Source organism: Colias philodice, chromosome 3 (assembly GCF_061535455.1).
Source record: "Colias philodice isolate Cphi_HAF_F1 chromosome 3, ilColPhil1 Martin Lab GWU primary, whole genome shotgun sequence".
In the NCBI taxonomy this organism is placed as follows: domain Eukaryota; kingdom Metazoa; phylum Arthropoda; class Insecta; order Lepidoptera; family Pieridae; genus Colias; species Colias philodice.
This window is the reverse complement of record NC_143088.1, coordinates 3,098,506-3,124,223: the sequence shown is the minus strand read 5'-3', so window position 1 is coordinate 3,124,223 and position 25,718 is coordinate 3,098,506. Positions and strand designations below refer to the sequence as shown.

The 25,718-nt window shown below is 33.7% G+C and overlaps 2 protein-coding genes and 1 long non-coding RNA gene across 4 annotated transcripts in view; 2 read left to right on the top strand and 1 right to left on the bottom strand.

Moving 5' to 3' along the window:
- Positions 1–16,018, top strand: part of Hr39 (Nuclear hormone receptor FTZ-F1 beta) — a 42,039-nt gene extending 26,021 nt beyond the window's left edge. For both annotated transcript variants that reach the window (XM_089713482.1, XM_089713490.1), the window contains exons 5-17: positions 1,608–1,786; positions 3,095–3,266; positions 3,601–3,730; positions 4,164–4,302; positions 4,831–4,964; positions 5,393–5,604; positions 6,095–6,231; positions 6,668–6,748; positions 11,372–11,596; positions 11,849–11,985; positions 12,925–13,040; positions 13,276–13,430; positions 14,225–16,018. In XM_089713482.1, coding sequence (XP_089569608.1) covers positions 1,608–1,786; positions 3,095–3,266; positions 3,601–3,730; positions 4,164–4,302; positions 4,831–4,964; positions 5,393–5,604; positions 6,095–6,231; positions 6,668–6,748; positions 11,372–11,596; positions 11,849–11,985; positions 12,925–13,040; positions 13,276–13,430; positions 14,225–14,329 — 1,922 coding nt within the window. In that variant the 3' untranslated portion in view covers positions 14,330–16,018. The remainder of the gene's footprint in view (positions 1–1,607; positions 1,787–3,094; positions 3,267–3,600; positions 3,731–4,163; positions 4,303–4,830; positions 4,965–5,392; positions 5,605–6,094; positions 6,232–6,667; positions 6,749–11,371; positions 11,597–11,848; positions 11,986–12,924; positions 13,041–13,275; positions 13,431–14,224) is intronic.
- Positions 1–25,718, bottom strand: part of LOC149489468 (uncharacterized) — a 104,463-nt gene that overhangs the window by 35,542 nt on the left and 43,203 nt on the right. The window lies entirely within an intron of this gene.
- On the top strand, positions 19,477–25,064 carry LOC149489475 (chymotrypsin-2-like). The gene is made up of 5 exons (XM_089715017.1): positions 19,477–19,557; positions 19,826–19,997; positions 20,309–20,549; positions 23,563–23,715; positions 24,892–25,064. The coding sequence occupies exons 1-5, from the start codon at positions 19,515–19,517 to the stop codon at positions 25,033–25,035; spliced, it is 753 nt and encodes a 250-aa protein (XP_089571143.1). The 5' UTR covers positions 19,477–19,514; the 3' UTR covers positions 25,036–25,064.

Sequence of the window (25,718 nt, the reverse complement as noted above, 5' to 3'; positions counted from 1 at the left end):
CTGATCTGTCCTTCCAAATGTACTGTACATATGATAGTAATTAAATGTACTGTTGTACTTTTTATGATTATTGTCGAAGCAAATACCTATATCGCTGGTAGCATTATGTTTTTAGAAATAAATAACTTTTTAACGGTTTTTAAACTCAATTTAAAGAATAATCTAATTCCTAAATAATTAAATTTGATCACTATTTTTTTCCTCTTTAAATGCTTCTTTGATAAGTAATATATATTTTTGTATATACAGGGTGTCCCACTGTTGGTATACTAAGCTCAAAGGAGGTTATAGTTTTGCATACGCTGAGTACGTAAAAAATAATTAAAAAATTCCAGACGCATTTTTTTTTTCAAATAAATGAATTCTTAAAACTTTATGTGTACACCCATAACAGCGTATTTACAAACTATACATAGCCAGAACGCAACCATAGGAAACTGCTCGTGTATACTTTGTAATGCTGTTTTTAAGTTTGTTATTACAAAATATACACGAAGTTTGCGTACTGATCGTGTATACTTTGTAACACGGATGCTTGCTTCTTCTTTCCAAACTATACACGATCAGTACGCAAAATATAACTAAATATACCTACTACACCACTTACGCTTGAGCGAAATAATAAATATGCGTAGGCAATCAAAGACTTGTAAAGCTATATCTATCTACTTTTATTCTTCTTGATTAATTCAGTAAAATATGGAATAAAAATATTATTAGGTGAGCTTAGAAAAATAAATAGGTATCAGATATAAGGGTTACCTATGGGTTAGGTTAGGTTCGTGTTTTTTTTAACTACACAAAAATAGCCGTCGCCTCGCAACCGTCTTCTTCTGGACTTATTAGATTCTTACATTTTAGCACTATTGTCAATTGTAAGTCGTGCAGTATAGTCGGGAACGAAGACACAAGCATCCTCGATACAAAAAAAAATACGATCAGTACGCAACATTACATACACAATACACATGAATTTTAATAATAGATTTCAAAACAGCAATACAATAATATTATAAGCGCGAGCAATGGAAAGACGCCGCGCTTACTCCGAAACATACACGATTAGTCCGCATGCGTACTGGCGCTGTATATTTTGGAGCGCTATTCTTACTTACTTCACTACAAAGTATACGCGAGTACTTGCGTACTGCTGTTGTATAGATTGGAAGAACTTTGTGAAAAAGTTATTTCCAAACTATACGTGATTAGTTTCACACCGTTGCGTACTGGCCTTGTATAGTTTGGAAAGACGCCCCATAACAAGCGAGCCGCCCAACTTTGCCACCAGCACGTGAGCTATCGTTTAAGATTATGTTTTCATAGATAAAATGCTCATATAAGAGAAGCGGTATATACCGGCTGCGCGAAGCTAGAGAAGAAAACATGGATTTTCAGGAAAAATTTAGCAAAAAATTTTGGGACGTAATTTTTTTTAAAAGTATTTTTTACGTGATCAGTGTATGCAAAACTACAAGTTCCTTCGCGCTTAGTATACCAATAGTGGGACACCCTGTATATATATTTGTTTGCATTTATCGTTCATATAAGGCTGACTTCACAAAAATCTGTTTCTATTCATTTATTTTTTACTATATTTTTTCTTTCAGACGAGACAAGCAACTTAGACCTCCAGTCCTCTAGAGATTCCATAGACACACTGCGCAATGTGACAATAAAATCGGAAACGGTCAAGACCGAACCGTTCCAAAGTCTGGATGATGATAGAGTGCTGGACCTGAAGTATGCGCCCTTGCAACCGCATCAGAGAAGCCTCAGTATGAATAGAGTGAGTATTTTCTCTTTATTAAGATAGTTTTTAAGATAAATATTATTCAAAAGTCAAAACTATACTGTATTATCCCTAACTCTTTGATAAATGAGACATAGGTTCAAAGTTGAATAAAAATAAAAATAAATGATTAAAGAGCACTGATTTGGATTAAATTTTGAATATACATAATTGTTAAAATTAATCCAAAGTTTTTATGTTTGTTTGTGAAACCGCGCGGCATCGCTTTCGCTACAACATAAATATTTCTTGATAGTACACACAGCGCCATCTTGTATCATATAAGTTAAACTTGTATGGTAATTAAAATTATACAACTCATAAAAAAATACATTTTTGCAAGTAATATATTGTATGAATACTACACATAAGTAGAATGAACCATTCCTATTCCCTATTACTATGTTCGTGTTATGCCAACTGCCAAGATAATATTTTTGGCGCCATTACACGCCTACGTAAATAAATGCAATGCAACTTTCTAATTTCTATTACCCAAAGAGTTACGTTCAGGGTTACTAACAAACTATCTCTTTGTTTTAATATTTATACTGTAAAATACATAAACAATATCGCAATTTGTATCGCAATCGTTAATTTAGAACAAAATCGATTTACAATAATTTATCCTATGTCATAGATAAGACTAGCGCGCTTAGGTTGTAGAAAGTCAATATAATACCTATATACGGCTAGATCTAGTCGTTGATTTTATAGATCGTTAAAGGGAACTAGTTTTAAACTCGTTTGAGCTTAGAAATTAGCATTAGCATAAAGTGCGATGCGTTAGTGCAAGCTATACAAGGCTGATTCTTCTAGCTTACCTACATAGTTGTGGAAGTATAATTGAAAAATATTTATTATTTTCTGATTGTTATATTCAAGAGTACCATTTTATATAAAGATAACTATTAGTTTATTTCAAATTAGTTTATTTAAAAAGATATCTTAATATCTATGAGTATTGATAGTATCGAAAAATGTCTCACCACAAGGCAAATTTATTATAAAATACATAAGCGCAATAAAATGAATTATTTTTTTTTGTATAAAAATAAATTGAATTCTCAAAATTATGCGTGTTTTTTGTAGCACTTAACGGTTTTCGATAAAATTGAATGAAATAAGATATAAAATAAATGTTTCTGTAAATTTTTTGTTGCAATTTGACTTATTTCGTTTTACTTTTTAAAAATTCTTAATTATATATTTTTATTCGAAAAATCAGTCAATGTATTAGGTATCATGTAAAAATACCATATGTGCAAATCTATTTATTCCATGGCTTCCTTACCACTTCCACAGATATCAGTCCTAACAGACAGTACATCTCTATCCCTTGCCCGGCGGCCATCTTCGCCGACGAGCAGCGCAAAGTCCCTGGCCCTCTCCGACCAGTATGAACACATGTCGCATATGGCCAGTGGAATGACTGAGGTCCAGAACTTGACTATTAAGAAGGAGACGCAGTTGAATGGTGGGTTACATGGAGGTAATTAAGGGTTCGTAAAAGTAGTTCCTATGAAAAGATAAAGTTGGGTAAGCCAAAAAGAAGAAGGAATAAAATGTCCACTGGAAGTCTAGTACTATTTTAATCGTAATATCAGTAATATATCCTAACCCTAAACGGTATACGGAAACCATATCTCTCTGCTTTATTAAAAGTAGTCAACCGCCCTTTTCTCATTTTAGGGCATAAATTTTCAAAATACATAACTAAATTAACTTACCCTTGTTCAATTATTTTGTCAATAAACATTCATACAACTTCTATAGTAATCTATTTATTTTATAGTAATTATTTTTTGCAGAGTTAAAATGCGAGCCACTAGGCATGGAGAAGCTGCTAGGAGCTCACGGGTCGCCGCTGCTCGGCCGCCTGCCGAGAGTGCAGTCCAGCGCCAGTACTGACTCCGCCGTACATTCCATGTACACGCATAGGTATGTGCCGGTTTATGTTGCCCTGGTACTTATGTCGAGTTTTAGTATTGAAGTTTTTATTTTAATAATATTTATTATGATATTCAATATGTATTTCTACCTGCAATTTGCAAATTTATTTATTTTGACGACTAAAAAGTTATAATATAATATGTAGTAATAAGTACTTTCAAAAATATTTATTTTTTAATTTACTAATTTAAACGCTTTTAATACTGCTAATAATGAGTAGTCAAATTGTGTGCGACGCGAAATGTTATATTATGTGCTCATCAATCAAACTTTTCCGTCACGTATTCCGTTCAAAATTCGACTTTATTTATTTCAATAAGACTGTAAATCGTATAACAACCTCCAAACATTGTTACAATTCAAAACTCGACTCTCATACCTAACAATAAGGTCGAAAATCCTAAAACAAACATTATTACAGTGTATACAGCAGTCCGTCAGCGAGCCCGCGCCCCTCCCGTCACTACACGCCGTCCCTTTCTCGCAACAATAGTGACGCTTCACATTCCTCCTGCTACTCTTATAGCTCGGAGTTTTCGCCTACACATTCACCAGTACAGGTACTATTTTTTTATATAAATTGACATAAGATACAGTGAAATTAACTACAATTATTAAATTTATAAGTTTTGTAAGTGACTTTATCTTCTTTTTCCATAAGAGGCAATTTTCTATCGAATAAAATGATACTTACCGCGGAAAAGTTATGAGTAATTAAATGTTTAGGGGCCGTATGGGGCCGTACCTCTTATTCACAGACAGTTTACGCCGTGAATTGAACTGACTGGCAAATTCTTATTATACCATTATTAATCATGGCTGGCTATTGCGATCATAATACGAATTTGCCAGTCAGTTCAATTCAGGACGTAAACTGTCTGGAAATAAGAGGTCATAATACGGCCCCAGATGTTTGTAACTGTTCCTTTTTACATGTTGTCTGATCTGAAAGATGTTTTGCTTACAAAGATAATGCAAAACTTTTAAAAAGCATCAAAAATAAAGTTAAATCTTCTCTTATATATTTATTTATATATTTTTCTAGAACTTTCCACTCTTACTCTTTTCTAAAACACTTTTTGTTCCAGAGCCGTCACCCACACGTGGTATACCGCGAAGCAGCAGTGTTCCCCGCTTCACCTGCACATGATGAAGACACGGAGCAGACTGACGAACGGCTGCATCATCACCAGGGGATCAGCAGGCAGCAGCTGATTAACAGGTAAGATCTTATTGTAGAAGAGGGATTGGTGATGAGATTCTTATAGAAAAGTTCTTAAATAAGTGCACCTTCCTGAGTTCTAATATCCAAGAACAGGCAGGATCTGTCACAGTCTTAACCGATGTTGTGCCTTCTCTTATTTTTTTTTATTTAAAAGATAAATAAAAAAATAATGCTCAATAAAGTAGTCCGAACATATAAAGCGTATCCACTTAAGGACAGTCATAACAAGACAAATATAAACGAGAACATTGCCCGAGACGCGTAAATCCACATGTACAAAATCTAACAAAAAAAGCAAGAAAAAAACACAATCAAGTTTAAAAAAAGATTTTCTTATAAATACCTTTCCAGTCCTTATCTGATCAACCGAAGCACAATCAAGACAAGTCAATTACATTTTTTCTATATGAAAATCCCTTTTCTAGCCCTTGCCCGATATGCGGAGACAAGATCAGCGGGTTCCACTACGGTATATTCTCGTGCGAATCGTGCAAGGGTTTCTTCAAGCGCACGGTACAGAACCGCAAGAACTACATGTGCCTGCGCGGGGGCAACTGCCCCGTCACTGTGGCCACGAGGAAAAAGTGCCCAGCCTGCCGGTTTGATAAGTGCCTCGGCTGTGGGATGAAACTGGAAGGTTAGTTTTTTATTCTTTAAATAATATATAATTAAAATTGTAACCTAACCTCTTTTCCACGTTTTGTAATAATCAGGAGTACAACTTTCCTTCATTTAGCATTTGGAAGATTTTCGTACATTAACCTGAATATACCTCTGTCGTTTTAAATAAATATAATGCGTCCCGCTCGCTATAACAGCTTAAATAATTGGTTATTATGTAAGAGTCTGAAACAAACTTTTTATTTTTTATTTTTTTTTTTCCATTTAACTAACTAACTACGACTAACATAACTTTCTATAGCGTTAAAACTTACACAGTCCCTTGAGTGTCGTTACCCAGTACTTTACTTTGAGTTTAGGTGTATACTTAATACACAAATGTTTGTGTATAACTGTCACTAAGCTAATAGCTCATTGAACGAAAATTTTCTTAGTCCACGACTTTAATTTAGGAATTATTATAATTATTATGTTACCTATAAAAATGATTTTTATGTAATTTATAGCGATCCGCGAGGACCGAACTCGTGGCGGCCGCTCCACATACCAGTGTTCATACTCACTATCTGGTGCGGCGTCCACCGGCTCGCTGCTCTCCGCGCACGCACCAGCTACACTGCGGCACGCGTCTAGCCTCACTTGCGTAAGTATAAACACACATTGTGTATGTTACAATTACATACATACATACACGTACATGCACACGCACACATACATACGCACGCACATATTTAATACACGCTCGCGCTCGCGCTCGCATTCTCGTATACGCACACAAACTTACGTGCAAGCGCTTACACACACAAACGCACGCACACACGCATTCACCGCACGTTCAGTTTTTCTACAGTCCCACTACCGACTCACTATGACTTACTTAATAATATCTGACATTTTAAAAATGATAATTTTGTTCCTTTTAACTGACAGACTCTAAGACTCTTGAAAATATTTCCAAGGAAATAATGGTTACAAAAATAGTATTATAAGAGTTTACTTCCTTTTTGCCCGTCGGTTGATTATTGATACAACGCTATAATTATAATAATGTATAATTATGCATCTATTTCGCAATGCAGGTAAATGGTCCAGCATCATACAGCAGTCGAGGGGAGTCCAGTAGCAGTCGACTCACGCCCGATATACCGCCATTATTACAGGTAAGATATTCACTAGGTACCTAACATGTCAGTCAATTTTCATTTTTGAAGTAAATTTATTTGCAACCGAACAGAAAATGTTATATGAATTAATATTGAATCACAGCTTCAAATTTATGGAGCCAAGTTTTGACGAAGTTCTACCTTTCTAAATAACGTGGTTTTTGAGGCAATAATTCTATGATGTAAAAACCTCATAATTATAAGTCACAATTCCAGGAATAGATTGACTAGTTTTCTGCCCCACTAAATATACAGGGTGTAATCGTTAAGTGTGCACAAGCGATTATTCCGTAACTATTGCAGATATCAAAAAACTTTAAACTGATATCGAAAGTACTTAACCTAATGAGTAAAATGGCCATAATAAATTTTTAAAAATAAAACGAGAAATAACCAAAAATGTTACATTAAACGCTCCCATACAATTTATTTCCCATACATTTTGTATTTATAGTAGATTTTCGAAGTGACGTCCTTATTGTGCAATACAATGAGGAGGTCTATTTACAGTTTCTAAATGAACTTCCCTCCAAATTTGCGAAGTAATTAAAGCAGAAAACCAAAAAAACAAAAAAAAAAAGCTAAAATCTTTCATATTAAATGTATAGGTTGATCCAAAAGTAATGATAATTGGGTATTTCCTGTGCACATAAAAATATAAAATAAATGTTTTATGCTTGCCCATGTAATCACTAAGTTATCACAAAAAAATTATATCTACAGGCCACGTTTCCAAGTATTAACATTAATTTTAATGTGAACAGTGCGAGCCAGAATGTTTCCCGACGAAAAGAAGAAACAACGATTCGACATTTAGAGGGTGAATTTCTAAATTTTTAATGAGATCAGGATAATTTTTTGTCACGATTTGTGACCATGGGCGTTACCTGGGTTCACCATGTTTATGCTGAAACCAAGAAACAATCAATGGCCTGGATGCGAGCTTCCAAAGTGACGGTGAAGATTTTCAAAGTGAAAATTAGTGGGATAGATTAAAGCCGTAGTTTTTTGGGACGCTGAAGAAATGTGGAATATTTTAAGAAGGTAGCCACTACTACACAGGGCTCTTACTACACAGACCAAATTAAAAGATTGCGGGTAGGTTAGTAAGAAAAAGAGACATGGCAAACTTCGGTCTTGAATGTTGGTTCACCAAGACAACGCACCAGATCACAAAGCGTCAGTTGCGATGGCTGCCAATCAAAAAATGGCATTGAAAATGCTTGAACACCCACCCTGTTTGTAAGATCTAGCTCCTAGTTAATTCTATCTCTTACCTCGGCACAAGAAACACCGTCGATACAAGAAATTTTAAGACGACAGCGAAGTGATGGCCAATTTTGAGAGGTTTTTGTAGATGAAGTCAAAGTTTTTGGTTAGGGAGCCAGGTGCAAATTGGGTTCATTATTTCCTCTCAAGAGATAATTCGTCAGAAGCATCAGAGTATAGTATTATAAAGCCTCGTGAACGTCAGCTGGCGCTCGGTTGGGGGGGTGAGCGGTTGTAGCCTCCCACGCACGTAGGAAAAAAAAATACATTCATTCATTTCCTCTCAGCTAAAAATTTGTCAAATTGTAGCTAACCCAATATCTCAACGAAAAAAAATAATCAGCTGGATACAACGTGGTGTATTGTACGTCAGCTGGTGTCTCGAACATGAAAAAAGAACAATTATTTTCCGTGATTTCCTCTCAAACAAAAATTTACCTGATGATAGCTTATATGTAACTGTGGATAAATATATAAGTCAGCTGGCTGTATCTTGGTGGAAAAACCGTCAGCTGATACTTTGAAAGTTATTACATAGGAGTTAGACAGAAGCATCTATTGCCAATTTATATGCATCAGCTGACTAGGTTTTCCTCAACTTATTGCTAGCTGATTTTTTAACCGACTTCAAAAAAAAGGAGGAGGTTATCAATTCGGCCGGTATGTTTTTTTTATGTATGTTCAAACAAACAAACTCAAACTCAAACATTCATTTATTCAATTAGACTACTATTTAGTAGCACTTTCGAATCGTCATTACATAGTATTTTTAACATTTACCACCGATTCGGAAAGCAGTATCTATGGAGAAGAATCGGCAAGAAACTCCATAGTTGCTCTTTTAAATAATGTCAATAAATTTACATAATATGTAACTTATATCTACCTAACTACATAATATGCCAAAGAACTGTCCTGTGGTTTTTACGCGACAACCCTCCATGGGTCTTTATCGTCCATATATTCCTGAATACTGTAGTACGCTCTCTGAACTAGTACATTTTTTATGTAAGTTTTAAATTTAGAACTTTAATATTGTGAGGAATTCTATTGTATAAGCGTATACCTTGACCCATAAATGAATTTTTAACTTTAGCTAATCGGAAAAATGGCATTTCAATTCTATTCTTGTTCCTTGTGCCATAATCGTGTCTAAGTCAGAGCTTTTGTGTACATGCAAGATATTATTAAATATATACTGTGATGGTACAGTAAGGATACCAGTATTCTTAAAATGATCTCTTAGTGAGTCCCGAGCACGTAAATTATATATAGAGCGAATGGCTCTTTTCTGTAAGATAAAAATAGTTTCTATATCTGCAGCCCTGCCCCACAGTAGAATTCCATAGGACATAATGCTATGAAAGTAGCTGAAATAAACCAATCTAGCCGTATCTTCATCGGTGAGATGCCTTATTTTTCGGACTGCATATGCAGCAGAACTGAGCTTACCTGCAGCGGTGTTGACATGGGCTCCCCACTGTAGTTTCTCGTCCAAACCGTTCACCGATTACTCCGAGGTTTCTGAAACGATTGACGTGATTCTTTTTTTTTGTTTGATGCGGAATGGTGTCGAATTGGTCCCATAAAAATTCGGATTCGGATTTATTCGGATAGGCCCAGTAGTTTTTATTTTATGAACATTTTTGTCTAATCTCGATGACTTAATTGAAATGAAGCAAGTAAAGTTGATTCACTTCCTGGTAACCGATTGAGCTGAAATTTTGTATACGTATGTAAATTGGATAGCGATGAAACATTATCATGATATAGAGCTGATTTGATGATGGAATCGGAAGGTGGCCATAGGAACTCGGTAATATATTGACTCAACTTTAGGTATCGAGTTTGGGCTCGTTGGATTCGTGTTGAAAAATACACTAAAAAGTATTAAATAAAAATAACTACGTTAATCATTGATCTTTTTTAGACGATTAAATCCGTACATATGGCAAACAAACTCTTCATTTAACATTTATTAACATTTACGAGAAATTATTTCAATCTGACTTTATGTTGACGTCCTGCAAAACTTACATCGTTGGTATATAACGACTCTGATAATGAATCGGAAAGAGAGGAAAGTGACTCAAGCCAGAGCGAAAACGAATAAATCATATTGTTCTCATTATCATGTTTTATCAAGTTTATATAATAAATATTATTTATCGAGTAACTAGTTCATTTATTGCTAATTGATTATTTAATTATTTAAATATATAAAATTATTTGATTTCATACTTATTCGTTTCAAAAATATTGATACTGAATGTTTATTTCAACTTAACTCTTATATTGAAGCGCAATGTCGAATAATTAAAGATACGTCATTTCCTCTCAGATGAAAATTTGTGAGCTGATTGTTAATATACTGATGCGATAAATAAAAAAAATCAGCTAGCAATAAGTTGAGGAAAACCTAGTCAGCTGATGCATAGAAATTGGCAATAGATGCTTCTGTCTAACTCCTATGTAATAACTTTCAAAGTATCAGATGACGGTTTTTCCACCAAGATACAGCCAGCTGACTTATATATTTATCCACAGTTACATATAAGCTATCATCAGGTAAATTTTTGTTTGAGAGGAAATCACGGAAAATAATTGTTCTTTTTTCATGTTCGAGACACCAGCTGACGTACAATACACCACGTTGTAACCAGCTGATTATTTTTTTTCGTTGAGATATTGGGTTAGCTACAATTTGACAAATTTTTAGCTGAGAGGAAATGACTGAATATATTTTTTTTTCCTACGTGCGTGGGAGGCTACAGCCGCTCATCCCCCCAACCGAGCTCCAGCTGACGTTCACGAGGCTTCATAATACTATACTTTGATGCATTTTACAAATTACCGCTTGAGAGGAACTTGGTCATAAAATCTGCTGCTGGCTCCCTAACTATTTTTTTTTTCTAAGTTAAGGAAAAAAAATATCGAAGTATATTATCTAGTTAGAAGACTATCTAGAGAAATACATAATTATTTTAACTGTAATGACCTTGTTTAATATTGATTATCATTACTTTTGGATCAACCCATGTACATGGGATATTCATATCTCATACTAAATGTATGGGAGGGTTTAAAGTTAATTTTTTAGATATTTCTCGTATTATTTTTAAAAATTTATTATAGCCATTTTACTCATTAGGTTAAGTACTTTCGATATCAGTTTAAAGTTTTTTGATATCTGTAATAGTTACGGAATAATCGCCTGTGCACACTTAACGATTACACCCTGTATATAGTTAGTTCGACCTTATATAGTTAAACCCCCTTTCGATGTTATAATGTATATCCAGACACTATGCTTGTAAAATTGGACTTCATTTTAAAAATCATCTATTCCAGGAAATAATGGACGTCGAACACCTCTGGCAGTACAACGAGTCGGAACTGAACCGTCTCGGCAAGTCGAGCGGCAGTCCGTCCGCCAACCCGCTGCTGGCGGCCAGCGGCATCACTGCACAGAACTCTAGCGCCGACTTCCTGGCCGACCTGTGCAATATAGCGGACCATAGACTGTACAAGATCGTCAAGTGGTGCAAGAGTTTGCCGCTGTTTAAGAATATTTCGGTGAGTGCTTGTTTTTGGTTTGATGGAATAAGCAGATTTAAATATGTTGATTGATTATAGTTTTGCACGTTCATTTATGATATTTTTTTTTACCTTTTTAAACACTACCTTGAATGCAAGACGAAACGCGGTCTGAATTTTCTCCATTCAAATGTTTTGCCTGCTTACTGGATGATTTTTTCGGAAAAGTATTCACTTCTATGCCCTAATACCACATCCCAACGACCACATTAAAAGACGTGTTTCCCCCAGATCGACGACCAGATCTGCCTGCTGATCAACAGCTGGTGCGAGCTGCTGGTGCTGTCGTGCTGCTACCGCGGGGTGAGCACGCCGGGCGAGGTGCGCGTGGGCGGCGGCCGGGGGATCACGCTGCACCAGAGCGCCAAGTTAGTGTGCCACCTGCTTTATCTTAGCTTATTTTCTGATTGTCGCGGAGGAATTTGTTGAATCGTACTTTTTTTACGTGACAACGTCTTATAATTCGATAGAGCCGGCTGCACACACGAAAAAACATGACTCATGCGGCGTTACCTCGTTCTGAGGCGTTCCATGTAAGGCTTGAAGTGCAAGCGAGAGCGCGGAACGAGCGACAAAGAATCACAATCGGACGTTGTCACGTTCAACTATCGTCAGTAAACCGACTTTACAGACAATCATTTTTTTTTATTTTTAAGCTATTGCATTGCATAGCTTCTATCGCGGGCCTTGAGCGCGGAGAATCTAGAAATCTAGAAATTCCGTAACGAAAAAACCTCACGCTCCCCACTCCGACGGGCACTGAAAGAAAGAAAGAAAGAGGCACTGAGGTGTGGCTTGAAGGCATGCTATGGAATAGCTTTACGGCGGCAGTCCCCGAGTGCCACACGTCTTTTTTAATAATTTCAGCTCAATTAAAAAAAAATATATTACTAAATACTTCGCTTTTTTGCCTGGCACAGATCACTGCTTGCTTAGTGATAAGGCCGCCAATTGTACTACATCTTTCTCGTACCAATTTTATTTTTATTGTTTCTTGTTATTTTATGATTGTATTACAATAAAGTGTAATAAATAAATAAAGAATTCCAATTTTAGAACGCCATGCACACTTACATTGTTATCTAAAGTTATACTACTTGGTGTTGAGGAGTGTGTACTTATTACTTTAGAAGATGAATTAAAGCACCAAATAAATACTTGTCACAAAGACTACCTCATTAAAAAAAATCACTTTAATTTTCTTTACTCGAACGCCAAGTACTTTTCACTTTAATTAACTTTTTTTCTGATAATATATTTATTTTTTTATCTTTAACACATTTCAGATTAAATTTGTCTTGTTTCAGGTACGGTTTAACGCCATGTATCGAACGAATGCTCAGTTTCACCGACCACTTGAGAAGATTGCGGGTAGATCGGTACGAATATGTCGCGCTTAAAGTCATCGTACTACTCACTTCAGGTAAATTTAATACAACTTAATTATGTAAATAAATTTTAATTGACAGATTTTCAAGTATTTTTCTATCTAATACAATAGTGTTTGAGAAAATATTCTGCGCGATAAATTTCATGCTACAATTTTTCCACTAAAACTTAATTGCGTTGGGCTTTATAATTTTCATGGCCAACATATATCTCGTGTATCATTTATTGATTGATTTAAATTATGATTAAATTAATATTTCCTTTTCCAGATGCGCCAGAACTGCGTGAAGCGGAGAAAGTGCGAGCATCTCAAGAGAAAGCGTTAGCTGCGCTACAAGCTTACACAGCAACACACTCGCCCGACACGCCTGCTAAGTTCGGCGAGCTGCTGCTGCGTATTCCTGAACTGCAAAGGACATGCCAGGTGAATGTGCACTTTATTGTGTGGGGATAAGGTCGCTTTTTGCCTGCGAGTGTAAAGAGCTGCAGCGGAACAGCCAGGTGAATGTGCACTCTATGTCGAGGTAATAGGGTCGCTTATACAGCGCTCCAGGATACACTGCAATGCACTCGCTTGAAACGCCTGCCAAGTGAATGTGCACTCTAAAGTGTGGGGATAGGGTTGCTTGTGGCCTGCGAGTGTGAGAGAGCGGCTTACACTGCGGCCTACGCTGATGACCTGCCAGGTGAATGTGCGCTCTGTGTTGTTGAGATAGGGTCGCTTGTTGCCTGCGAGTGTAGACAACAGTTGGGGAAGCTGCAGCGGACCTGCCAGGTGAATGTGATCTCTATACTGTGGGGATAGGGTCGCTTGTTGCCTAGGCCTTGTCACTGGTAGAGCGGCCTACACCGCGACACACTCGCCCACACGTCAAGTGAATATGCACTTTATGTATGAGAATTAAGGTTTAATTTGTTTAATGAAATCCAAAGAAGTAAGTTGTCTAATTGCAGTGGCTATGCATACAGTCGATGCAAAGTATCGTCATTTTTATGATGTAGGAATAAGATTGAATTTAATTTAACAGCTGCAGCTCTACCGCTCTAGAGGCAAGCTTCACAAGTTTGGCGAGCAGCGTCAAGTGCCACTGACATAGACTTTGACATGAAAAAAGTTGCATTTCATAAACGAGATATTGTAATTTCAATGAAATTATATCAATTCACTTATCGTTTCGCGCCGTGTTTCATACTAATATAAAATTTTCTTATTTCCAGTTCTTCATGCAAGTCGGGAAAGAAATGATGAATCCAACGAACAAGAAAGACGGTGAGTCGCCGAGTTTCAACCTGCTAATGGAACTTCTGAGAGGTGACCATTAATTTCGAATTCTAGTACGAATTTGGGACTGTCCCAAATTAATAAAAAGACATTGCTCAAGTATGAAATGTGTACATAGTTATGGATAATTTTGAATTTCATCGAGTGATAACTGCCGTTGTAGCTTCTCGCCTTGATAATAAGACTGCAAGCCTAAAGGTTACGGTGCCAATAGTTTTGTATTTTTATTGAATGTATGAATTCGCAATAATATGAATATATTGTAAAGGTTTCTAGATTAATCGATGTATTTATAACAGCTTACGATGCTCTTAATGACACTTATTTGTATTTTTTATGTCACGGACAAGTCCGTATATAGGGTGACTAAGATTTTTTAGTCATTTTCTCTTTTATGCGTTTTGTTATATGTAAAACGTTTTAAATAACTTTCATTATGAGAAAGAATCATCCTTAATATTAAAAGGCAGTTAAAATAAATTATTTTTTATTTTTTGTAATTATTTTCAATTATAGTTTTGCATACGGATTAACGTGACATTATCTATATAAATATATTAAATAAAACTTACACTGCCATGCGCTTTTATACACCATAGTAAATAGTATATAGGCAAAGGGAACAATAAATATATGCATTATGTATAAGAATAATTAAAATCCTTAATGCCTTGAAATAAAAATAAGGAATTCAATTGCGATGAAAATATGCATACCAAAATGTATTACACTAAAGCTATAATATAAAATAGTTCCCGTACTTGATTGTATGTAATTTAAAAGTAATATTATCAATAAATATGTGGAACAATAACGTGTCGAATTTTAAATAATATTTTGTTATATGTACATTATACAAAACGACACTCACTATTTTTATAGTTAAGTTATCATTCAGTACACACATTTAAGAAGCATGATTTAATCATACATATATCTTACTAACAGTCAGCTATAGATAAAAGTTATTCAATAAAAAAAAAGTTAATAATAGACAATAATTTAAATCCAGTCTTGCCATCGCTCTCTTAATTTTTTTACGTAAATTGACTATGAAGGTGATGATACTATCAAAGATTATTCAATGACTTAATAGTACTAAGAAAATATATTATTTTACTTAATAAACAACTTAATTATAATAATAACGACTGGATATACTTCATAGACAATTTATCATTACATCGAGTTTTAACAAACGAATGATTTTTATGCACAGAATTTCTGAACGAATTTTCCCGCTGCGCGGAATTCCTTAGCGTTCTGTCATAGTTTATCTCTGACATTTAGGTATACTTAATAAAAAAATGGCGTTTGGCGCCAATTCGCTCTGTATAATTTGCCATGATAATTTACTTAATGATATTGTTTATAGTTGTGCATAGGTTAGTGTCTGAAGGTAAAACTTTCAGATTTATTGTTGTATAATTTGTAATATAAAATACATAGTTATTTACACTGTTCCATGGAACAATTCCATACATATTCCAAACGACATATTATGATATGTTTATTCATATTTTAAGTTTTCTTTATATATGAGAACGTAGATTCTTAGTAGTTTTATAATTTTAGTTTAAAATTTTAACGATGTATTAATATTATACTTGTATAGTATTCTATAGATGGGCAATACACATTTTCACAGCAGAGATAAACTATACATAGAGTACTGAGTACCTACATACTATAAACTCATAAACACAGATTAAAAAAATATTTTATCAAACCTCAATCATGGACGTATAAAAAAAGACGGACGGAGTATCGCCTAAACATTGAGTGAAGCCTAGTAATGGCGGCGACACATCCATGTGTGTGTGCCATGTTGCCATGGCAACAGCTGTCCTGATGACTATGGCGGCTGTATTTTTTTCTATAAATTTTGCCGTAGTAATTTTGTCATTAAAACACTAAAGAAATAACTTGCTTTCCTGTGGAATGTAATCCCTTGTGTTTTGTTATTTAAAATTGTACTGTTGCGACACCATTTAACCACGCAAGACGGCATTTTATATATTTTTTGTGAAACAGTGACGCAGTTAATCAATCGGTAGTTCACGACGTAATGGCGGCCGACTAGCTTACTATGGTGAGAGTGTGTGCGTGTTCATTGTCTTTACACGATCGCTAGCTTACTACGGTGGCTTCACGTTGTTTGTTCGTAAAACGGTGTCCGTCTTTTTTTATACGTCCATGACCTCAATATTTTTATTAGAAATACTGACTCATATATTTTGTGTCCCATTTATAGAATATTGTATAGTTATACTCATTTAAAATTAGTTTGTATGTATGTTTATTATCCAAGATAATATCGCTCTATTCAAGAGCTGTCAACCAGTCTTCACTGCCGAGTGTATAATAAGAAAAAAGTTGCTTCAAGCAACGCCTGTGTATTGTTGCAATACAAATACTATTTATATTTTTTATATTAAATACGTGTTAAACGTACAAGGAAAGTTTTCATCTTTTTTGGTACTTTTAAAAGACCAGTGTATGCCTATATATAGTTTTTGTTATACATAAGTAGATGTTGTTTAGTTATATTTTTGTACATCTAGGATATTATAATTTCAATGCAATCCATATAGTACACATAGTAAGATTAATTTATGCAATACAAATTATATTCGCTACATAATTACGTCTTATTTCAATTTAAAATAGTTATGTATTTCTGTGATTTGTTTTTGGTAACTGCAAAATAACCTAACGATATTTAGTTTCAACTGTACTGTATTTCGTTTTCTGGATAACTAGCTCAAAGATGCAAATTATTTATGAATTAAATGTCATGTTTATACAATTTTTATTTATTTATTTCTTGCAAAATCTATACGTTCCTTGTATGATGTAACGATTATGAAGCCTCCCTATAGCAGCTTAATTCTAAAATTTGTAGGTTATTTATAATTGTATTATAAGATAAGGGCACAAGTACTTCTTATAATTATTATAGTGATGGAGCTCACCTAGGTTAAGTTTTTATTTTAATTATGTTAAAAACAATGTGCCACGAGAACGTAAAATTTATTTGAGATTTGTTATGTGATGGAGGTTCGCATCCAAAAGCCAATAGATGTCGCTTCAACCAATCGGCAAGCGTTATATTGAACTGATAATATTGTAAGTAATTAGGTGTAATTATATTTTTGTATCGAGTAAAGCTGTGTGAACGAAACGGATCAGGAGTGACAGAGTCCGTATAATTTTTATATTAAAAATTAGAAGGAACGCGAGAGTGGTATAACGTCCAATATTTTGTAACTTTACGTTTGTTATATTCTATAAATATAAGTATTATATTCTTTATTTTATAAAACTATGGAAATATTTTTATATATAGAAGAAAATAATAAATGCAATTTTTTTGATGTTCGTCGTTTTTATTGTCCGCTACCTTGCTTTAGAACCATTCTTTCTTCGCAATCAGAAAATTAATAATCATATGTCACATTCGTAATATAGAGCAATCTATCAGGCTTTATTTCGAGTTCAAATTGCATCATACCTTAATAATTGATGATGATCATGACACAAATATCATATTATCACCATAAAATATCTCTACGTTGCGACGTGAAACGGTGCATTTAGATCAAACGAGCGAATGCTCAGTTTAACGCCACTATGTCAAATTCTTTTCATAAAACAGGCGTAGAGCATTCTTTCGTTGTTCTAAATGTATTCGAAAAGATTCTATGCAATGTTATAATACTGAACAACACTGAATACGAGTTTTCGTTCACATTAAAAGATCACGAAAGATTGCTCTTGCTCTAGCTCTATGTTCGTTTGGTCTGAATGCACCGAAAGAAAAATAAACGAACACACTTTCAAGGATTTGAACTTACGTGTGTGGGGGCCGGTGTCCGTCTCTTATATTAGACGTCCCAAGGCTGAAACGACCATAGATTGTAATAATATTGGTAACGCACGACAATCTTTATGCGTTATTGGTTTATTGTGATGGTAATCCGCAAATGATAATATTATTGTCACGTAAGATATGACGCGGAAGCTAATGTCGTCCAAGTATTAGCCCGGGATACATTAGACAAGCTAGGATAGCAGGCTGGATATGTAAACTATGATGGCTCGGCATATGCTTCTACTGTTTACGCGAAGCTAGTACCTATATTTTAAACTAGTTCTGATGAAGTGACTGTGGTGAACTAACGTCAAATGAACTCCAACTTACAGATTACAACTATCCCGATGCGTAATGAATCGAAATGTAATCTAGCTTACGGCTTGGAAAAAGAAACACTCGTCATACCCCGGCCTTGGTATTAAAGGTGCAAGTGGGCGAATGATTTCTTGGTGACTCGTCTGCTTGCTTTATTTTTACAAAATAAATAGTTCTGTCTATACGAAGATAGATAGAGGTATCTTACTACTAGCTAAGTAACACCAGAAAAAACTAGCCCGGTGTAACCCGATCATTACTCTAATTAGACTACTCAACAGATTTCAATTACATATTTTGAGGTGGTAATCCTTCTTATTCCGGACAACATGTTACAAAAAACCAACAGAAATAAACAAATTAGACACACCTAGCAGATATAATATAATCGTTACTTTGTTTACAATGTATGTATAGAATATAGGATCTAAATCTGAATAAGATAATATTATGCCGTAGTTAAAATTAAAAGCTGAGATGTAAATTTTAACATCAAAGTTTTACTCAAACTAAAGTCCAGTTACAGGACACACTGTATACACTGTATACACTGTCCAGTTGTATACAATGTGTCCAGTATACAACTGGACATAATTATTTAAAAAAATACATTTGAAATGACATATAATTAAAACGTAGGTACTTACCTATTTAATTTGATACCACGTTTTTAGTATGTAGGTACTGGGGACAACGTTAACTTTTTTAATTTTGTGCATAAGAGTTTTATCTTGATAATTTTACGAAATTGATAATCTAAAGAGATTAGATATTATAATAATTATAGTTACCGTTTTGTGTGCTTGATCAGTAATTAAATTATCAAGTAGCAGGGCACAAAGATATTGATCTCAATGACTGTTTAACGAAATAATCAGACTTATCGCGATGCGGCTATTTCTCTGATCTTGCTACAGCATATACAATATTGTTTTACCTTATGAATATTGTAATAAATTTTAACTTCTATATAACTAGGAACTTATTATTATTCAACATCATTGAATCTTATTTCCTCTAAGAAAGTAACAAATATGCTGGTGCGTTTGCTTTTTCTTCTAGTATGGTTTCTTAACCGTAAGTAATTATTATCTATCTGAAATGAATCATGTTTTAAATCAACACAAAAATAAATTTAAGATGTAAAAAAGTTTTGCAACCGTTTACTCAAATTTTGACTGAATATTCAACATTGCTAAGATTGTTTTCTTATCTATCTAATTTCATTGCATTTAACTGTACCCTGCAATTAATACTGCACCGGTTTAAAACTTTACAATAAATGCACACATTCAAAAGATATTGTGCTTTTCTTTACCTTATTTCGACAAAAATAACCTTACAGAAACTAGGGCATCACAGCCCGGCAATCGTATAGTAGGCGGCAAGGAGGCACCAGAAGCGTCAATACCCTGGCAGGTTTCTATGAGGAATATTGATGGCACAGAGTATCATTTCTGTGGCGGTTCTATTATTGGTAAAAAGTGGATATTGACAGCCGCACATTGTGTACAAGAGTAAGTATTAATATTTATATACGAAACTAATTATTATTGATTATCGATGTAGATAAAACAGCACGTAATTTTTATCTTTTATTCAAATTGCTATACCTATGACCCGGCTTTTCGTTAAACTAATTGCATTTTTTAAAACAATCACTTTTTCTCTTCTAATTTTAATATCCAACCTTATTTGTAATACATATTTTTGTACTACAATTTAAACTATTTGGCTTTGAATAAAGTCTTTGCAGTCTCTGACCTAATTTTTTATTAACAATTTAAATAAAGTCTCAGTTTATGTATTATGTCCAAACCATTTTTAGCCGAAACCTTGACACTTATGAAATAGTTGTTGGATCAAATAAACTGTCCTCTGGTGGGACGAGGTATAAAGTAGAATCAGTCATTATTCACAAGGACTATAACGCGACTTTACTTACCGATGATATTAGTTTATTGAAACTTGAAGAAGAGATAGAATATGCGGATAACATACAGCCTATAGAAGTAGATAGTGGTTATGTTAACGGCAGAGAAAAAGGTATTGTTTCTGGATGGGGATATGTCGATGCACAGTCACTTTCTATAAATCTAGAAATTAACAAACAAATAAAAGACAACCCCACTTTTTATTATAAAAACATACGAGATCATAGTAAGGAAAATATTGCAAAATTCATAGATAGTATCTCAAATTTATCGTTTTCTGAAGTATATAACTATCATACAACCAATGAAGCGTTTAACAATTTCCATGACACGATTACATTATTTTATGATCTTTGTTTTCCCATACTTAAAATAAAACATACATGCAAACACATAAAAAACCAAAAATTAACTAAAGGTATTAAAAAATGTTGTATAAAAAAAAGGATTCTATACTTAAAATATCACCAATGTAAACATAATAAAAAACATAACAAATATATTTACGATAGATATAATTATATACTCAAAAAATGTATTAACAAAGCACAACAAATAAATAATCAACGACATATTCTTAATGCTAAAAATAAAAGTAAAGCTGCGTGGACTATAATTAATGGACATACGAATAACAATATATTTAAGACCGAAATTGATAAGATTCACGTTGATGGCAAAATGTATGATAAACCAAACGAAATATGCGATCTATTTAACAACTACTTTACGTCATTATCATCACAATCAAAAATTACAAACAAAACCAATGATAACTCTTACCCTAATCTCCCTCAAAATTCTAAAAGCATCTTTCTGTCACCGGTAAACAAAGAAGACATTTATAAAATATTAATGACGTTAAAAAACACTAACTCCGTTGGTTATGATAACATAGATACTAAAGTTTTAAAATTGTGTGCAATTTACCTAATTACCCCTCTAACATACATAATTAACCTATCACTGACTGAAGGAATATTTCCCAATAAATTAAAATTCTCAATTGTAAAGCCACTCTACAAAAAAGGATTAAAAACAGATATGAGCAACTACCGACCAATTACTCTTATTCCCATTTTATCAAAAGTCTTTGAGAAAGTTATGTTTCAGAAAATTGAGAATTTCTTTACATCTTGCAATATTCTTAAAAAAGAACAATTCGGATTTAAAAAAGATAGCTCCACCACCGTAGCATGCTTTTCATTAATAAAACAAATTACAGAATGCCTTAATAATAAAAAACTCATTAGTTGTGTATTCCTGGACATGACAAAAGCTTTTGATTTTGTTTGTCACAAAACACTGCTGTCTAAGTTGTCATGCTATGGAATAAGAGGTAACGCCTATAATTGGATTAAAAGCTATCTAGAAAATAGACAACAGTGCGTGGAAATCACTAAAACCATTAAATCCCACCAAAAATCGTACAGGTCTACATATACATGCAACAATTATGGTACACCACAAGGCAGCATATTAGCCCCCCTCCTATTTTTGGTATACATTAACGACCTACCAGACGCAATAAACGTAGACAGTATACTTTTCGCAGACGACACTACGCTTATAATAAAAAGTAAAAATAAGGAAGACTTAGAAAGGGATACAATTAAAGCTCTAGACGACGCTATAAAATGGTTAAAACTAAATAATCTCCAAATTAATATGACTAAAACAAATATAATTAATTTCCAATCATACAATACAAACCCACAACTTGACATAAATTACAAAAATAATCAAATGACTACTGTTAATGAATGTGTATTTTTGGGTATAACACTAGACAAATTCTGTAACTGGAAACCACACATTGCAAAAATTATAAATAAATTAGATCGTTTTGTGTATGTGTTAAGAAAGTTGAAACAGACAATTAATTTAGACGTCGCCAAGATCGCTTATCACGCGTACGTATCATCGGTACTTAGATACGGTATAATAATATGGGGTAACTCTGTTGCAATACAATCAATATTTAAAATACAAAAAAAATGTATTAGAGCAATGTGTGGAGTCCATTTTATGGATAGCTGTAAGCCACTATTTAAAAAATTAAAAATCTTGCCTTTGCCATGTCTGTACATTTTAGAAATATGTTTATTCGTTAAAAAAAATATTAGCTTCTTTGATAAATATGACAAAACAAATAGCACACGACATAGAGAAAGATTGCGCTTACCTAAAATCCGCCTTGCGCTATATAGAAACAATGCGTATTGCATGGCAATCACTATTTTTAATCACCTACCAATAAGTATTAGGGAATTGACATCGAATATTTTTAAAAATAAAGTATATAGACTGCTACAAGCTAAAAATTATTATAGTGTTAAGGAATACTTGAATGATAATGACATTAATGTAATATGAGTTTTAATATAATTTAATTGTAATTTTTGTATGTATTTTGTAATTTATTGTCTTTTTTTTTTGTTGGTTGAATGTATTAATGTGTAAAGATATTATTGATAATTTAATATAATTTAATTTGTACTTAAAAAAAAATTTTTGCACGCCATTTACAATGGCAGTATATGTGTATAAATATTGTATATTAACACCTTTGTATGACCATATACGTGCAAATAAACTGATTTGATTTGATTTGATTTGATTTGATGTAAGTAGAAATTATCTTACAAAGTATAGGTATAAATTTATTAAGACACTATATTGTCATATTTGTGAGCTAGTAACAAGTAGCTTAGTAAACAAGTACCTACCTTTAAATTTCCAAATTTTTGAAGAACTGTCATTTTCGATACTGCTTTCTGTAAAAGATTAGGAAGGAAAGGAAAAGCCTTTTACCTATCTCGACGCCGCTGTAGTCACACATTCGTTAGACCATATTGTAATCGCAAAGTTGTGTAATGTATATCGATATTATTAATTGAGAAATCTTAGTCAATGAAATTAATGGTAAAGGGGACTTCCCAACTATAGGTTTCTTAAACATATTATCGGTCAAATTTATTATTTCAATGGAAAATTTTGGGTGCATCAGTGTATTACCTACAAATTACATGCTAAACCCAATACCTAAAGTGAAATTATTTAGTTTTGATGATCATTTATGCACTAAACATGTAAAATCCTACATATGTACCTATAACATAAGGGTATTAATGCCTTTTTTCTCTAGAATGACTACAGTGTCCCTGACACATTGCAAGTGTTGAATGTTAGAATCCTGTCAGTCAGGAACTGTAGAAATAAATTAAGGAACGTGACCGGACCAAAGTATACGAGAAAGGAAATATGTGCCTTGAATGGAGAAGGAGAAGGGTTTTGTCAAGTTAGTATTATTTTAATCAAATAAGAATCACCATAACTTAAAAAAATCTTTATTTTGCCAAAATACATTAGTTAGGTAATTACATAAACTTTCAGATTAGAGACTTTTATTTATTGTATTAATTTTACAATGTCAAAAAACGTATGAATAATATCTTCTGATCCCCTGATTAATTAATCGTGTCGTATTTGTAGGTACATGCTAGGGACATCTTGATAAACAATTTAAAAAATACTTCATTTAAAAAGCATAGGTAAAAGTAAACATAATGACGTGTACAAAATGATAGAAATCTTAATTTATACGAGTGATTGATTGAAAAAAATTAAGTTAAATCACATTGATTTCAAGTCAAAAACTGCATGGATTAGATAAGCCGGATTAAATAATTATCCCCTGCTTAATTATAATCTAGATATTTAATCCCAACTTATTATAAATGCGAAAGTATGACTGTCTGTCTGTCTCTTCTTTACGCCTTCACCAACGATTTTGAAATTGGAGCCTTTGCCACACTAGATGGAAATTCCGTTGCGAAGGATCTTTCCGCGTGCCCGCTATTTGAATTTTCTATGAAATAACATGTATATTGGCGTTCCGTCACGGAAGATCCGCAACGGAATTTCCCTAAAGTGAGGCGAAGCATCTTAATCTCGCCTTTTAACGTATTTTAACAAAACTTTCAGCAATTAATATCGATAAAACATGATTATTTAGATTTGAACTCTATCTCGAAAGGTTACAGGTACGAATGTAATAATTATAGGCCTAGATGTTTCTCTTCTATTCAGGTCCCTACTACACGTGAGAATCTTCAAGCTAAAGACAGAGTTTATATTTTGTAGATTATATTATCAATCATGGGGTCCTGCCCCTTCACCATGATGCCTTAAAACAGTATTTTTTCAGCGTTAGAGGTCATTACTTTCCCACACTAGAAAATATACTGCTACTAGCTTCCGCCCGCGGCTTCGCTCGCGTGGTGTTTTGATAAAAGGTAGCCTATGTTCTTTTTCAGGGTCTAAAGATTTTCTGTGCCAAATTTCATCAAAATCGGTCGGAAAGCGTAACAGACAGACAGACAGAGTTACTATCGCATTTATATAATATTAGTACCGGTACGTCGGAAACGTGAGATTGTAGGTAATATGTATTTAAAGTTTATCTCGTCCCCAGGGTGACTCTGGTGGACCACTGGTAAGGAACAAAAAGCTCGTGGGTCTGGTGTCCTGGAATGTACCATGTGGAAGAGGCTTCCCTGATGTTTATACACGCCTGTCTTCCTATGCCAACTGGATAAGGAAATATACAAGAGATTGATTATAATTGTGTTAAGCTCAATAAAGATATGGAACTATTGTGTTTTATTTTATTTTGATTAAAAAAAATACCTGAAGCCAGCATTTCACTACTAAGTATGAAACGAAGTCGCTGTGTGTCCGTCCCGTATGTCTTAAAAACTACACAACGCATTTTGATTGTTTTTTTTTTTTACTAGATAGAGTATTAATATGCAATTTGATCCATTAGAAAGCAGGCGATGCCGCACGCGGCAATTGCTTCTTTTATAAACAAAATAAAATATGGCTCTCTACTAAATCGTCACAAACTTACATACCTACCTCTTATAATAATATGAGTACAGACAAACAAGTCCGACAATTTTTTGCAAACAAAATAACTAAATACTGATACAGGTAAATGAATTTCTATAAAGTAGGTACTAGAAATATTTTTCATATATTCATAATTTTACAAGGCCCTTACCTAGAAAATTATCTTTGAAAATTATCGATTTATAATGACCAATCTTTCACGATATTTAATTTCAGGCATATCAAATTAAGCTACATTACTCATGATGTCTCATTGTGATTGATTTATAATTATATATGTTATGTTTTGTTATGATTGTAATAAATAAAAAAAAACGTAATAAATAATAATTAAAATTTTAATGCTATGTTTTTTAAGGGTCATACTATACGAGCGGTTTTCCCGCC